Source organism: Ranitomeya variabilis, chromosome 2 (genome assembly GCF_051348905.1).
Source record: "Ranitomeya variabilis isolate aRanVar5 chromosome 2, aRanVar5.hap1, whole genome shotgun sequence".
NCBI lineage: Eukaryota > Metazoa > Chordata > Amphibia > Anura > Dendrobatidae > Ranitomeya > Ranitomeya variabilis.
The window spans coordinates 165865005-165882128 of record NC_135233.1 but is presented as its reverse complement, the minus strand read 5'-3'; the positions used below and the strand labels follow the sequence as shown (position 1 = coordinate 165882128).

Below are 17124 nucleotides of genomic sequence, written 5' to 3'. Positions count from 1 at the left end.
CACTGGACTGGTGGGAGATTAGAGGTTAGATTTTAACATCATTTAGGGTACATTGTTATGAAATTGTCATTGTTCAACAGAACTGCATCTACTACAATAAAAAAACAAAGTTAGTAATCATTACTTCTGTATAAATAAATTAATGTTCACAAAGACTTTTCTCAAAGCTACTAACAAAAATAGGTAAAAATGCCTACCATCTGCCATATACTATTTAAAGGTAACCTGTCATGTCAGATAAAGATAATAGCCTGAGATATAGGGTTATTCTGTAGGTCAATATCATTATGTAGGTGCCTGGCTGCAGTACTAAAAGGGCAGCATATGGGAGAAAATGAACTTATTTCTCCCAGAAGCCGCCGGCTTTCAGTCATGCAGGTGTGCCCAGAGCAATTAGAGTCACTGCTCACACCACTGAGAGCGGAAGCAGGAACCATGTCCTGGCACAGACTGACAGTCGGCTCTGTGCTGGTGCACTGCTGAGCCAGCTGTTGGTCAGTGCAGAGGCTTGCTTACAGACAGTGCTCATAATGGTGTGTGCGGTGACTGTAATTTCTCTGGGCACACCTGCATGACTGAAGGCCAGCAGTTCATTTTCTCCTGGGTCACGCACATTCAGTACTGTGGCTGGGCACCTACATAACATTATTAACCTGCATATTATTCTCAATATCTGATGGCTTGTAGCTGGTTATCGGTGATGATGACAGGTTTTCTCAAATACTGATGTCTTCTTACATTGCTGAGGAGCTTTTGCCCCCCCTGAAGCATTAGGACATATATGATTGATAAGGTTGTGCCCCTTTTTTGTTACAGTACTAAACAACTATATTGTGGTAAAGTATACTTTAATCCAATATGTTTTATGATGCTTATTTTATTATTAACACTAACCTGGCTGTGGGTCTGGGCCACCTTTGTTGACAGTGTTTTGCAAATTATTAAGTCTGCTTTTCATAATACGGATTCCTTCTGCAAATCTTGTTTCTTGACCCTTTAAGAATTGTTGCATCTGTTTGATGACAGTCAGGACTTGCTGCTTGTTGGGACAGTTCTGAGATTAAAAATAAGCATCGTTATAAAATTTCAATATCATATTAGTTTTTTATGCTGTGAAAAAGTGGTAAATGTTAAATTCTGTGAATGAATGATCTAAAAAGAAAAAGGCAGTGACCAATCAGCGACAGGCACAGTCCAGCCCCGAATTCACCCCTTCCTACTCTCTGTCAGTGGCCCCTCAATACTCCCCTCCAGTCAGGGCTCACACAGGGTTAATGGCTGCGTTACACCGCGTTATGCCGCAGTCCGTTAACGCTGCTATTAACCCTGTGTGACCAACTTTTTACTATTGATGCTGCCTATGCAGTATCAATAGTAAAAAGATCTAATGTTAAAAATAATTAAAAAATAAAAAATCATTATATACTCACCTTCCGGCGCCTTTCCCGCTCCTCGTGACGCTCCGGGCCATGCATTGCGGTCTTGCGAGATGATGATTTAGCGGTCTCGCAAGACCGCTACGTCGTCATTTTGTGAGACCGCAATGCATTCTTGGGACCGGAGCATCGCGAGGAGAATCGCTAAACGCCTCGCCTGGATCCGGGGGCCGCCGGAAGGTGAGTATATAACTATTTTTTATTTTAATTCTTTTTTTTTAACAGGGATATCATGCCCACATTGCTATATACTACGTGGGCTGTGTTATATACTACATCGCTGTGCTATATACTACGTGGGCTGTGTTATATACTGCGTGAGCTGTGTTATATACTGCATCTCTGTGCTATATGCTACTTGGGCTGTGCAATATATTACGTGGCTGGGCAATATACTACGTGGCTGTGTTATATACTGCGTGAGCTGTGCTATATACTACGTGAGCTGTGTTATATACTACGTGAGCTTTGCTATATACTACGTAGCTGTGCAATATATTACGTGGCTGTGCTTTATGCTACGTGGGCTGTGTTATATGCTACTTGGGCTGTGTTATATGCTACTTGGCTGTGGTATATTTTCCTGCTGTATCTGTGCATCATGAATCGTGGTATGTGTTAAAGAGGGGGGCCCACTGAGACTCTTTCGCCCGGGGCCCTCAAAAACCTGGAGCCAGCCCTGGCTTCACTGATTGCTCATGCCCGGCAGCAAACAACCAGCGACAGGCACAGTCTGGCCGCAGATTGGCACGGAATTTGAACCACGCTTCGCTAATTGGTCGCGCCCGGCCGGCCAAATCCTGTGTATAAATTGCATTATTCTGAAAACTTCATAAATAAACTACATACATATTCTAGAATACCCGATGCGTTAGAATCGGGCCACCATCTAGTACAAGTATAAGAGCACTGTGTCTAAAGACTTTTATCTTTAAATTCTCAGCATCACTCACCATTACTTTTATTTAAAAGTCATTTATAAGCAAAAAATTGTTTGGTGCCTGTGAACTATCCTGATATCGTAGGTGTTCTGCCCATTTAGGATCAGTACGAGAAAGTATTGGTAGTTTGACACTTGTTACATCCCGTAAGAGGTGATATGTTATCCTTTTATGATGTTTAACTATGTTTAGCACAATCTGGCAGCATTCTTACAGATGCAGGTGTCTTCCCCTTTAAGTTCAGTGTGCTTGTGGGACCATTCCCTGCTCCTCTGTGAAGGAGACATGTTTTCAGACAAGCCCGGACTCCGTGCAGACAAGACACGTGTCTCTTGCTTCTGTTCACTTCTTACTACTATCCCTATCCTTCAGCTAATCAGGTGAGAATTATAGTCTTGACTGTGTGCTTATGTTAAAGCCTGTTTATAAGTCATGTTGTAGTAACTGTTATAGTATTGTGTTAGTACAGATTTATTGTGCTCTGTAATCCTCCATCTTAGTTATGCAAATTGCCTCTTCAGAGAAAAAGAGGACTTGAACTCTATAGCGCCTCCTGTTGGAAGTAGCGATCTTACAAGTCACAATCAACCCTTTAACGAATCTTGCAATATGACTTAGGATAAAAGCCAAATCAGTATCTCAATTCGCAGACACGGTGTTTCGGGCTGTTGGCCCTCGTCAGTGTGAAGCATGAGAACTAATTTGGCTAGGTGAGAGGCTCTGGACTGGGGTCTAAGGGGTAAGGTTTCTCCTTGAGAGAGTGCCACACCAGCTCTGGCTTGTCAAGGTAAGGCTTCTTTCACACTTCCGTTTTTACAATCTGCACAGGATCTGTCAAAATGTTGAAATGACGGATTCTGTGCAGATTGTAAAAAACGGGTGCACTGGGCCTGTTTTTCTGATGGACCCATCAAGGCTATGTGCACCTGTTGTGTATGCATCTTCGCAGTGGTTTTCCGCCGCGAAAACGCATACACAACACAACCCAGGTTAAAAATAATTTAAAAAATCGCAATATTTTTACCTTCCAGCATCCCGCGCAGCGTTACCGATGCACGCGATGCTCCTGGCAGCTAGCGTTCCCAGTAATGCCTTGCGTGCAATGACCTCTGATGACATAGCGGTCTCATGAGACCGCAACGTCTTCAGGTCATTTTGCAATGCATTACTGGGAACGCTAGCTCCTGGGAGCATCTCGAGCATCGGTAACGCTGTGAGGGATGCCGGAAGGTAAGAATATTGCGCGTTATTTATTTTTTTTAAACATTATATCTTGTTACTATTGATGCTGCATAGGCAGCATCAATAGTAAAAAGAGAGAGAGAGCAAGTGAGAGAGAATTTCCCTGACTGGAAATTCTTTCACGCATGCTCAGTTTCAAAAGACGGAACCCGTCACTGGATTCCTGCTTTTGACAGTCAGAGATGGATCCTGCGTCCATAGGCTTCCATTATAGCCAACGACGGGCAGCGCAGGATCCGTCGCTGAGCGATTTTCCGACATACAGAAGAAACGTTTCTCTGTGCGTTGTCCCCGCCCGACGGACAGCAATTTTCCAACGGATCCAGTGCTCGACGGATGAAACAGAAGGCCATCCGTCACAATCTGTCGCTAATACAAGTCTATGGGAAAAAACAGGATCCAGCAGAAAAATTTGCTAGATCCTGTTTTTTCAAAAATCGACGAATTTCAACGGGAGCTCAAAGACGGAAGTGTGAAAGAGGCCTAATGAGGCTTATTTGCCATGCAATGCTCATCTGGGAAATTTAATATGCAAATTGCCTCTTCAGAGAAAAAGAGGACTTGAACTCTATATTGCTATGATCTATCCAATCTTCAATATTATATAATTTTATCTGTTCCTAATGCATTGTGTCCTCTTCTTGTTCCCTGTGTATTTGTTTCCACCCTCACCCACATTTTTATATTATATTAATAAAGTATAATATATTTTTTAATAAGGTTGTAAATCGGTCATTTTTCTTTGTCCTCTATATGTATTGCCAATGTGCCCTCAATATTTCCATGTTACACATCTAATAGCACATATGGTATTATCCCATATTATAGACTAAGAAACATATATTTCATTGCCATTTTGACTTTATGATGTGTATTGTTTTTTGAGTTTGTAACTAAGGTTGCACCAGTGGTATATTCACCCATGGTCTACATTTCTTTTGATAGTACAGAGGAATATTTTGGAGTTCTCACAATGAACGCATTTCCTGATACAGTGAAAGTAAGGATGACATTTTACAATATCATCTTTATAACATATCCTTTATATTCTGATTGATTCTAAAATATAAACTGGGAATTAATGAGATGTATAGTAATACAAGGACTAAAAATGGAACAGTTAAAGGGAATCTGTCACCTCATTTTTGACCTATAAGCTGCGGCCACCGCCATCAGGGCTTATCTACAGTATTCTGTAATGCTGTAGATAAGCCCCTGATGTATCCTGAAAGATAAGAAAAGCAAGTCAGATTATACTCACCCAGGGGTGATCCCGGTGTGGTCCGATCCGATGGGTGTCGCGGTCCGGGTCCGGCGCCTCCCATATTCATACGATGTTGTTCTCTTCTTGTCTTCCTGCCGCGGCTCCTGTGCAGGTGTACTGATTTGCCCTGTTGAGAGCAGAGCAAAGTACTGCAGTACGCAGGAGCTGGGCCTCTCTGACCTTTCCCGGCGCCTGCGCACTGCAGTACTTTGCTCTGCCCTCAACAGGGCAGATAAAGTACGCCTGCGCAGGAGCCGTGACAGGAAGCAATGAAGAGGACATCATCATATGAAGATGGGAGGCACTGGACCGCGATGCCCATCGGACCCGGACCGCACCGGGACTGCCCCTGGGTGAGTATAATCTAACTTATTTTTCTTATCTTTCAGGGTACATCAGGGGCTTATCTACAGCTTTACAGAATGCTGTAGATAAGCTCCTGACGGTGGTGGCCGCAGCTTATAGGCCAAAAATGGGGTGACAGATTCCCTTTAAAGTTAAGCAGATATTTTCTATCACATACAACCTAACCTGTTATCCATAATTAGACCTCAGTGAAAGTTTGAGGTTAGAGAGCTGACTAACCACCAATGTTTACTTTCTCAGTAAAGCTTCATTTAGTTTCCAAACAACCATTCTTATCTGGGGCCAAAATTAAAATTGATACATATAGGATAGGATGAAACTGCAGGAAAAAAAGAGCAAAAATAATCCCATAAAAAATAATAAAGTTTATTATAAAGATAATACACTAAAAATTGAATAACAAAATTCACATAAAACGACAAAGTGGATAGATGATTTACACAGATGTAAAGCACGTTAGCCCCAATATTTTGTAGTAGCTGGAGAGAGAGCAAAAAGTAGCAGAAAGTATTCATAAAGTGCTAGTGCTCATACAGATATTGTTCCCAAGTTGCACAAAGTGTTAGTCCATAAACCATTTGCATAGCATGCATATCAGGAAGATATATTCCTTAGCTAAATATTAAGGTAAGGTGTGTACCACTTTAAGGGAAACAAAAACACGAAGATGAAGCTAAATTCTGCTCTTACCCATTGTATACACCTGGGACCTTATGCTGTCAGCCTCTGACGAAGGTGGAAGCCGAAACACACGTTGTGGTGGACACCACTTGGATGAAGGAGCTCCTCTGCTCTTGTAAGTCCACTGTTCCTACTACTTGACTACCTCATGTCTTGCACTGCTAGGTGATTTATTATAATAGGTCCATAGTACAATACTGTCTTGCATACATTTTGTCGCTACCTCTGTAACTACAGCACATGGACCTCATTTCAGTTGTTGAATGTATACTAATTTACACCATCACCAATTGCACTAGCACTTTATCTACCCCTATATAATCTATATATAATTGTTCATATCTGGTTATGCACTTTACTGTACCCAAAATGATTATGATTACAATGTGTTAGCCCTGTTGGTTCTCCTTTCAGGAAAAATGTATAATCCTGGGTGTGCGTCCCTGTTTTTATATATAATTGTAACTTTTTTATCATTGTTCTGTCACCCTTGTTATCACCTGGTTTCAATAAAGCATCATTGCATTCATCATTATTTGTACTGATACTTTTTTGGTCGTTTGTTCTCTCTTTCCTCTCTGATGTGTGCAGACTTGGGGATTCATCATCAGCCCCTCTGTATGAAGGCTCATCTCCAAATGTCCGGTACGCACCTGGCTTGACAAAGCTTGCCCATCATGACGCAGATATTAGACAGCCAGAAACACAACTCCCTCTTGTCTGAATAAAATGGTGTTCAAGCAGGTGTCACACTACTATAGTCATAGTCTGATACTGCTGTACTAATTGCTGGAGATAGCAGAGTAAGGTATCTGTAACTCTATGGACAATAGAGAGAACTGTGGTGTATGTGCTTGACCCATGCTCTATTGAGACAGGTTTCCACAAAGCCCCATTCCTAGAATTGGTGAGGGTTCAATTGGTACATTTGTAGCTGCAAAATATGGCAATATTATAAAAATCTAAGATAATTTAGATGCATGGGTACAACATAAATTATGTGTGCACACAGGAGAATTTGTGCATCTCACTGGCCTATTAGAATTTACATCTATTGCTGTCGCTTGCAAATTTAACTAGTTGGTTGATGCAGCTCAGTTTTTCATAAGAGTGCCAGACATATTGCTTCTTTTTTGCCATAGCATAATTAAAGTAGTAACAATCTTCCACTCAGACACAGCACCCCTCAAGATACTATTTAATTTTAATAGTTGTGAAAGTATTGTGTGACTGTATTTAGGGGGATTTCTTTCACTGTTATGAGAGTTTAATGTTTGGGTGTCAGGATTTGCTTCTGCAGATTGACCACCAGTGGCTATTATTCACTTTGATAAATTGGGTTGCTTTTGCCATTGCCGGTCCCTGAGAGGCCCTGGACGCATATTTCTATGGATTTTATTTCTGATCTTCCGGTTTCCCAGAGGATGTCGGTTATCTGGGTTGTTTGTGACCGGTTTTCTAAGATGGTTCATTTGGTGCCTTTGCCTAAATTGCCTTCCTCTTCAGATTTAGTTTTGTTGTTTTTTCAGCATGTGGTTCGTTTGCATGGTATTCCGGAGAATATTGTGTCTGACAGAGGTTCCCAGTTTGTTTCTAGGTTTTGGCGGGCCTTTTGTGTTAGGCTGGGCATTGATTTATCTTTTTCCTCTGCATGTCATCCTCAGACAAATGGCCAAACCGAGCGAACTAATCAGACCTTGGAGACTTATTTGAGATGCTTTGTGTCTGCTGATCAGGATGATTGGGTGGCCTTTTTGCCATTGGCCGAGTTTGCCCTTAATAATCGGGCTAGTTCGGCTACTTTGGTTTCGCCTTTTCTTTTGTAATTTTGGTTTTCATCCTCGTTTTTTCTTCTGGGCAGGTTGAGCCTTCTGACTGTCCTGGTGTGGATTCGGTGGTTGACAGGTTACAGCAGATTTGGGCTCATGTGGTGGACAATTTGGTGTTGTCTCAGGAGGAGGCTCAACGTTTTGCTAACCGTCGTCGGTGTGTTGGTTCCCGGCTTCAGGTTGGGGATCTGGTCTGGTTGTCTTCCCGTCATGTTCCTATGAAGGTTTCTTCTCCTAAGTTTAAGCCTCGGTTTATTGGTCCTTATAGGATTTCTGGGATTATTAATCCAGTGTCTTTTCGATTGGTGCTTCCTGCCTCTTTTGCTATCCATAATGTCTTCCATAGATCTTTATTGCGGAAATATGTGGTACCCGTTGTTCCCTCTGTTGATCCTCCGGCCCCTGTGTTGGTTGATGGGGAGTTGGAGTATGTGGTTGAGAAGATTTTGGATTCTCGTTTTTTGAGGCGGAGGCTTCAGTATCTTGTCAAATGGAAGGGTTATGGCCAGGAGGATAATTCTTGGGTTTTTGCCTCTGATGTCCATGCTGCTGATTTGGTTCATGCTTTTCATCTGGCTCATCCTGATCGGCCTGGGGGCTCTGGTGAGGGTTCGGTGACCCCTCCTCAAGGGGGGGTACTGTTGTGAATTCTGCTATTGGGCTCCCTCCAGTGGTTGTAGGTGGTAATGCAGTTGTCCCTGAGTTGCAGTCCTGGTCAGGTGTATCTGCTGATTGCAGTTCTGACTGGGGTATTTAGGCGTGCAGGATTCATTAGTCCTTGCCAGTTGTCCATGGTTGTTGGGAGGTTTTGGTCCTGGTTTGGTTCCTTCTGCCTTCTGCCAAATCAGCAAAGATAAGTGTCTGGTTTTGTTTCTGTGGCACACATGCTGTGTGCTTAATAATTCTGTGCTATTCAGTGTTTTTTTTTGTCCAGCTTAGATTGTGTCAGTATTTTCTCAGTCTTGTTGGATTCTCTGGAGTGGCAGATATACATTCCATGTCTTTAGTTAGATTGTGGAACTTTTTGTATTATCTGCTGTGGATATTTTTGGAAGGGTTTTAATACTGACCGCTTAGTATTCTGTCCTATCTTTCCCTATTTAGCTAGAGTGGCCTCTTTTGCTGAATCCTGTTTTCTGCCTGCGTGTGTCTTTCTTCTCCTACTCACAGTCAATATTCGTGGAGGGCTGCCTATCCTTTGGGGTTCTGCTCTGAGGCAAGGTAGTATTCCTATTTCCATCTATAGGGGTATTTAGTCCTCCGGCTGTGTCGAAGTGTCTAGGGTTTGTTAGGCACACCCCACGGCTACTTCTAGTTGCGGTGTTAGTTCAGGTTTTGCGGTCAATACAGTTTCCACCTACTCCAGAGAAAGTTCATGCGGCTCCAAAGTCACCGGATCATAACAACTATCTGGATTAAAGGGATAATCATTCAAAGTCTCAAAATTGCTAATTTTTTAACAATTTTCTCAAATTTCTGATATTTTTTATAAATAAACACAAAACATATCGACCTACATTTTACCATTATCATAAAGTATAATGTGTCACGAAAAAACAGTCTCAAAATCACTGGAATTTGTAGAAGCATTCCAGAGTTATTTCCACATAAAGTGACACTGGTCAGATTTTTAAAAATTGGCTCCGTCACTAAGGGGTTAAATAACAGTCAATTTGGCAAACTAGGAAAATGCAGTATCTGAACCAGTTCCCTTTATAGGATTCAAATATGAAGATATGTGAAGGCTAGCAATACTGGGATAGAGAAAGCTCTAATCAACTCCCTGCCTCGACATGTAATGTATTCTCAAATAATGCAGTGGCATGATGAGTTCATTTCAAGATGCTGCTGGAATCATGCTACAGATGTCTGGAGCACAAAGGCAGCAGGGACAAAGTAGAGAAGGGATATTATTCAGGAGACAGCAAGAAATTGGTACATTGCGGAGACTAGATTTGTAAGGGGCAGCATAGAGGTCATAGTCAATAATTGACAACAGTGTGGCAATCATAGTTCGGAAGTGGAGACAATGAACAGGTCTTATACTATAAGTGAAACAGTGTGGGCATCATATTTTGTGCAAGCAACACAGTGACGGGCACAGCATGGGTGGATATTTTAATTCAGGGGCACCATAATTGCAGCTGTATTTGTAAGTTTACCAAGTTGGCATGTAGTGCAAAAGTTTGGATAAGTTAGAAAACTGCAGGACGAGCTATGACTGTGACAAATTGTCGTGGCATTTGGATCAATCAAAAATGAAAGGAATGAGACCAAATCCAATAAGAGAAGATGTCACCTGTAAGGTAACTTGGATGCAAATGTTTATTTGGGATATTGACTGTGTCTATAGAATAAGTACTCTTGTTTCTGTATGGTTCACAGTCTGCTTAAGGCTAGTAACAACTCACAGCAGCTCATTACCATTGTTAAAAAGGTTATCCCACAAAGTACATTTTAATCAAAATGGTTGTGTGTCAAACAATGTTTCTGTGCTGAGATAATCTTATAAATGTGCCCCTGCTATGTATTATGTTATTTGCTGTGTCCTACCATGTAGAGCTGCTACAGTTCATGGTCACACATACACAGCTTCTGGTGCTGTATTTATGCATTGGTGGTGGTTCTGGTGCTGTATTCAAGTACTTTAGATGCTTCTGGTGCTGTATTTATGTAATACTGTTGGTTTTGATTCTGTATCCATGTACAAATAATGGTTCTTGTGAAATATAAATGCATTGGTGTTGGTTCTCATTTTGTACAGATATAGTGATCATACTCCACTTGTCAGATGGAGTGCCATGTTAATAAATTAATGTGCCATCTGACAATTTAATGATTACTATATCTATATTTATGTTAGGAAAATTAAATCTTTGTATTTGCTGAGGGCAGAATATGGGAGTTCTACCTCAGTGTGCAGTGTAATCTATGTAGATTCTGTAATCCTGTGAAATATTTTTATAACACCTACTACATTATGAGTACTCAAAGAGGTCATAATGTGTGTTTTTTTGTGATGTTACATAGAACTGCACAAAACATCTACTATATTATCTGCAGGAAAAAATGCCTTTAATTTTGGCTACCATTGCTTTTAGTCTATAGGTGAGGGGGGGCATGTAACTATGTGTTCTGCAGAAAGAGGCATGGTCTGAAAAATGGGGCATGGCTTCTTTCACACAAACAGGGAAGTCTGTTAATAAAAATTTGAATCCCACATAAAGTCGCTTTTAGAAAACCCTCACTATAACTAATTGACTATGACTAACTGTGCATTACATATGACTAATCGTGGATTACATAAAAGTTATTTTTTTTTAAGAAATGATTTCATTTAATTGTTTAGTGCATGATTCATCAAATAAGTAGAAGATGTTATATTATAAATTGATTAAAAATCTGTTCCTTTTTTAATATATTTCCCAAACCAAATGTACACAGCCAAAAAGATGTTTTAATAATTTTTTGGATGAGTTATAGTAAAAGTTGATGAAGTCCATTGAACTGTAGCCAAAAGAAGTTTATTGGACTGCATACATTTTTTTCTGGAAAGCTAAAACAAATTACACTTAAAGCTATCATCTTTATATGATTTACACTGTCCTTTTCATCACTATTTAAAGTAAACCTGACTCATTGAACCTACAATCTGAGCCAACATAATGTTATAGAGAAGAAAGAGCGGAACAAATTGACTTATCAGTTTATGGTAAATATGTTCTGTTCATTGAAATTTCTGTTCATTCTGTACTTAGCAGTAAATTATTATTCTTCATTAGTGGTTGACATTCAGGCCAGCGGCACACTGCCATAGAATACGGGCGAGTGCTATACGAGAAAGCATCGCATAGCACTCGGAAAAGTGTTAATCTATGGGGCAGCTCATATCACCGCTTATTTTCTCAGGCGTATTCGACGTGCGTTTAAAATCACAGCATGCTGCGATTGTCACCAAGACATTCGGCCGAGACTCGCCAATGTAAGCCTATGGGTGCGAGAAAAAAATCGCACAGCACTCGGACCATGCGAGTGGTGTCTGATTTTTGCGCACCAGTGTCCTTTGAAAAGCCGGCAATTCATGTGCCGCATACAGTAAAATTATACTGACAGGATAGAATAGAATAGATAGAATAGATATATACACATAGAATACATAGATATATAGATATCAGTGACACACACATACAGTGGGTACGGAAGGTATTCAGACCCCTTTACATTTTTCACTCTTTGTGCGGCCATTTGGTAAATTCAAAAAAGTTCTTTTTTTCACATTAATGTACACTCTGCACCCCATCTTGACTGCAAAAAAAAGCATAAATGTAGAAATGTTTGCAAATCTAATAAAAAAAAACAACTGAACTATCACATGGTCATAAGTATTCAGACCCTTTGCTCAGACATTCATATTTAAGTCATAAGCTCTCCATTTCCCTGTGATCCTCATTGAGATGGTTCTACTCCTTCATTGGAGTCCAGCTGTGTTTAATTAAATTGATAGGACTTGATTTGGAAAGGCGCACACCTGTCTATAACAGACCTCACAGCTCACAGTGCATGTCAGACCAAATGAGAATCATGACGTCAAAGGAACCGGCCAAGGAGCTCAGAGACAGATTTGTGGCAAGTCACAGATCTGGCCAAGGTTACAACAGAATTTCTGCAGTACTCAAGGTTCCTAAAAGCACAGCCATAATCCTTAAATGGAAGAAGTTTGGGACCACCAGAAGTCTTCCTAGACATGGCCATTCACCCAAACTGAGCAATCGTGGGAGAAGAGCATTGGTGAGACAGGTAAAGAAGAATCCCAAGATCACTGTGGCTGAGCTCCAGGGATGCAGTAGGGAGATGGTAGAAAGATCCACAAAGTCATCTATCACTATGTGATTGTGTCATCACAGTGCTTGAAAACACAAGACTCTAAGTTCACATATAAATCATTTTTTACCAAATTTATGTAACTCACAAACATGTTACTCGCAGATTTATTAACCTCAGTTTAAAAAATGACAAGGATTAATATTTTAACTGGTTTGTTTCATGTTAGTACTTTAAATGTAAATAATTTCACGTCAAATTTATGTCGAAATATGAAAAACTGTTCACAAACTTTCAAGCACCACTGTAGATGTGTACACACATATGCTGTCAATTACTTATTAGGACAGTATAGAGTTTAATTAACTTGAAAGTTTATTAGACTGTCTTTAAAAATCGACAAAGGGGCTGCATATCCATAGAAAAGGGGGAGATTGTAGCCAATAACTCAGTCCTAATTATTGGCATTAATTTGTGCACTAATAGAATTATAAATTTATAATATATTGGTACAGGTCTGATAATACCACTCACAACAATCAAACCACTCAGCTATGGGGCTCTATCATATTCTCCATTGAAAGGAAACAATACAAGAAACCCGGATTGTTCTATGTGACATGCATGAAAATAAAATTTAATAATAATTAACATATCAACATACAGCATATACATAAGCTCATTTCTATCATTTAAACTCTGAGATGTTGTATCAAATATCTTTCAGATATGAATACATTTGAACACATGAGCTTTGAAACAGGGGTAGAGGGGTGCTCATAAGCTTCCGCCAATGACTGTATCACAATGTTGCTGTCACCGCAGTGCAACAAAGGTGGTGAGGATCGGGCAGAAACTGTAGATAAGGGTAAGCATTCTAAAGAGGAGCCAAAGATTTAATGTACGGACTATTAGTGTAGGTGGGAGAGTAAGTGGTGTTAAGGTGAGACACAGTATAGGGAAATGGGAAAAAATCAAGAGGAACATGAAGAAGTGACAGTAAGGAGAGGTAGCAGGGAGGGAGACAGTGAAAATGGAGACATCATGATGAACGATAGTGTGGAGGCCATGGTTCGTAAGGAAGGACAGTGTGGAAGTTAGCAGACAGTTTAATAGTTATAATTTATAAGGGAGGACAGTTTAATGGTTATCTACTATATAATTGTCTATGGGTCACTTCCGTCTTTCTGTCTGTCTGTCTGTCTTTCTGTCTGTCACGGATATTCATTGGTCGCGGCTTCTGTCTGTCATGGAATCCAAGTCGCTGATTGGTCGTGGCAAAACACCCACGACCATTGCCACGACCAATCAGCGACGCGCACAGTCCAGAAGAAAATGGCCGCTCCTTACTCCCCGCAGTCACTGCCCGGCGCCCGCATACACCCCTCTGGTCACCGCTCACACAGGGTTAATGCTGGTGGTAACGGACCGCGTTATGCCGCGGGTAACGCACTCCGTTACCGCTGCTATTAACCCTGTGTGACCAAGTTTTTTACTATTGATGCAGCGTCAATAGTAAAAACATCTAATTTTAAAAATAATAAAAAAATAAAAAATTATTATATACTCACCTACGCCGCCTTTCCCGCTCCTCACGATGCAAGCGGCACGTGCCGGTGGCAAGGATGGTCTGGCAGAAGGACCTGCCATGACGTCACGGTCATGTGACTGCGACGTCATCACAAGTCCTGCGCGCCTGCGCGGAAAGGACCTGCCGTGACGTCACGGTCATGTGACCGCGACACGGTCACGTGACCGCGACGTCATCACACCCTGGGACCGGAAGCTGCCGCCTGCACCCCACACAGGCGACAGAGCTACAACGCGCCTGTGGACGGTGAGTATATGTTTATTTTTTATTTTTTTAACCTGTGTCATACGTTGCTGGGCAATATACTACGTAGCTGGGCAATATACTACATGGGCTGTGCAATATACTATGTGGCTCTGTGCTGTATACTACGTCACTGGGCAATATACTACGTGGCTGGGCAATATACTACGTGGCTCTGTGCTGTATACTACGTCACTGGGCAATATACTACGTCACTGGGCAATATACTACGTCACTGGGCAATATACTATGTGGCTCTGTGCTGTATACTACGTCACTGGGCAATATACAATGTAACTGAGCAATATACTACGTCACTGGGCAATATACAATGTAACTGGGCAATATACTACATAACTGGGCAATATACTACGTGGCTGGGCAATATACTACGTGGCTGGGCAATATACTACGTGGCTGGGCAATATACTATGTGGCTGGGCAATATACTACGTCACTGGGCAATATACTACGTCACTGGGCAATATACTACGTCACTGGGCAATATACTATGTGGCTCTGTGCTGTATACTACGTCACTGGGCAATATACAATGTAACTGAGCAATATACTATGTCACTGGGCAATATACAATGTAACTGGGCAATCTACTACATAACTGGGCAATATACTACGTGGCTGGGCAATATACTATGTGGCTGGGCAATATACTACGAAACTGGGCAATATACAATGTAACTGGGCAATATACTATGTGGCTGGGCAATATACTACGTGGCTGGGCAATATACTACGTCACTGGGCAATATACTACGTCACTGGGCAATATACTATGTGGCTCTGTACTGTATACTAAGTCACTGGGCAATATACAATGTTACTGGGCAATATACCAAGTCACTGGGCAATATACAATGTAACTGGGCAATATACAATGTAACTGGGCAATATACAATGTAACTGGGCAATATACTATGTGGCTGGGCAATATACTACGTGGCTGGGCAATATACTACGTGGCTGGGCAATATACTACGTGGCTGGGCAATATACTACGTGGACATACATATTCTAGAATACCCGATGCGTTAGAATCGGGCCACCATCTAGTAATTTATAAGAGGGGTCAGTGTGGAAGCTATGTATCATTAGAAGTACAGTGTGGGGGTCATATTTTGTCCAGAAAAGCACAGTGAGGTACAATTATTTATTCAAATGCACAGCATGGAAGATAATTTTATTAATCGGGCATTATAATGACACTTTTATTTTTAAAGCATCATGTCTGGATGGGTTACAGAAAATTGGAGACGATGGAAGTTTTCAGAGCTGAGCTTTAAGCATGAAATTTCATCATGGTATCTGTAGGACATGAAGACAAAAGTTATGGCAACAACTTCGATCAGAGAAGATATAATAATAATCTTTATTTTTATATAGCGCTAATGGAGCGCCCCCACTGCCGCAGGGCCGAGGGGTACCCGGTACCGGGCCTCTGAGTCTCTGTTCTGGGGTTGTCACGGTGGCTAGACCCGGTCCGTGACCCTGCTGAGGGGCGTCCGATGAAAGGTGTGGATGGTGATGATGTTATGGTGCGGTGCAGGTCGCAGTAAATAACAAGGACACCAGGTTGCAGTCTCTTTACCTTTTACTGAAGGTTTGGAGGTACCCAATCTAGGGCACTGTTAACAGGGCTGGCTGAGACCGGCTGGTCCAATGGCACATCCAGAGTTCCCTTTGCAGGTGGGAATCAGTGTCTACCTTCTAGCGCCTGTGTGTTGTAGTCCTTCCCTGTTGAGCACCCCAGGATAGTCCTCACAACTGATTCTGTCTGTCTCTGATGTTCGTTCTCTCCGTCCCCCAGATGATATCATTAGGACGCACCCGTATGACGGGGTAGGCCTGGAGTTCTTCCGGGACCCTAGAGTCGCCCCTCTCCCACAGCTGCCTCCGTTGTCTGCTTAGGTGTTTTAGTGAGACAGCCAACCTATAATTGGCTGTCCTGCCGTGGTTTGAAGTAATGCTTAAAGTCTCTTACTTTCTCGGTGTTTCGGCCACCGACTGTTTGCGCCTCAGAAGGATGTTGCCTCGATCTTACAGCACGACTCCTTCTGGTCCTATCGCCTCTTTGCTGTATTCCCGTTTTCTCACTTTTTGTCCTTTCTTAGGAATCTGTCAGGATCCCATCCATGACAGGTCCTCTCTCTAGCTCTTCCCAGTTGCTTCTCCCTGTCTTCCTGTCCAACCCCCAGTTTTACCAGAGTGTGAGGAGTGGCCTACTAGATAGAACCACTCCCCCTGGTGGCCGGAGTGTGAAGTTTAGTGTGAGTGTTACCTGGTCAGGTGAACTCCTTTAGTGCAATCAGACGTAACATCACTCCTCTTAGTGGCAGAGCGACATTACTGCAACGACCAGGACTCTGGGGCGCTGCACTCCCCCCCAGTTAAATCCAGTACTCCCGGACTGGGAAAACAAGAACAACAATACATGTTAACAGAAAACACACAAAATTCTGAAATATCATAAACAATTAAACATAACAGTGCTTCCCTTTATGGGAGGTGAGGACTCTTGAACGTTGCGAAAGTTAGGTCATGCACAGTTTATGACTCTCAGTTCAGTGGTTGAAACAGCGGGGACCCCAGGTAAACAAAGGGGTCCCCTTTTAGAAGTTTTTGGAGCAATTCACTGTCCATTACTCTGTTGTCCATTTTAAAACCTGTAACAAAAGATATGCACACAAACATT

General features: G+C 41.8%; 1 protein-coding gene across 1 annotated transcript in view; it reads right to left on the bottom strand.

Annotated features, from left to right (window-relative positions):
* Positions 1 to 17124, bottom strand: part of FBLN7 (fibulin 7) — a 399951-nt gene that overhangs the window by 201366 nt on the left and 181461 nt on the right. The window contains exon 2 of the mRNA XM_077283147.1: positions 895 to 1054. Coding sequence (XP_077139262.1) covers positions 895 to 1054 — 160 coding nt within the window. The remainder of the gene's footprint in view (positions 1 to 894; positions 1055 to 17124) is intronic.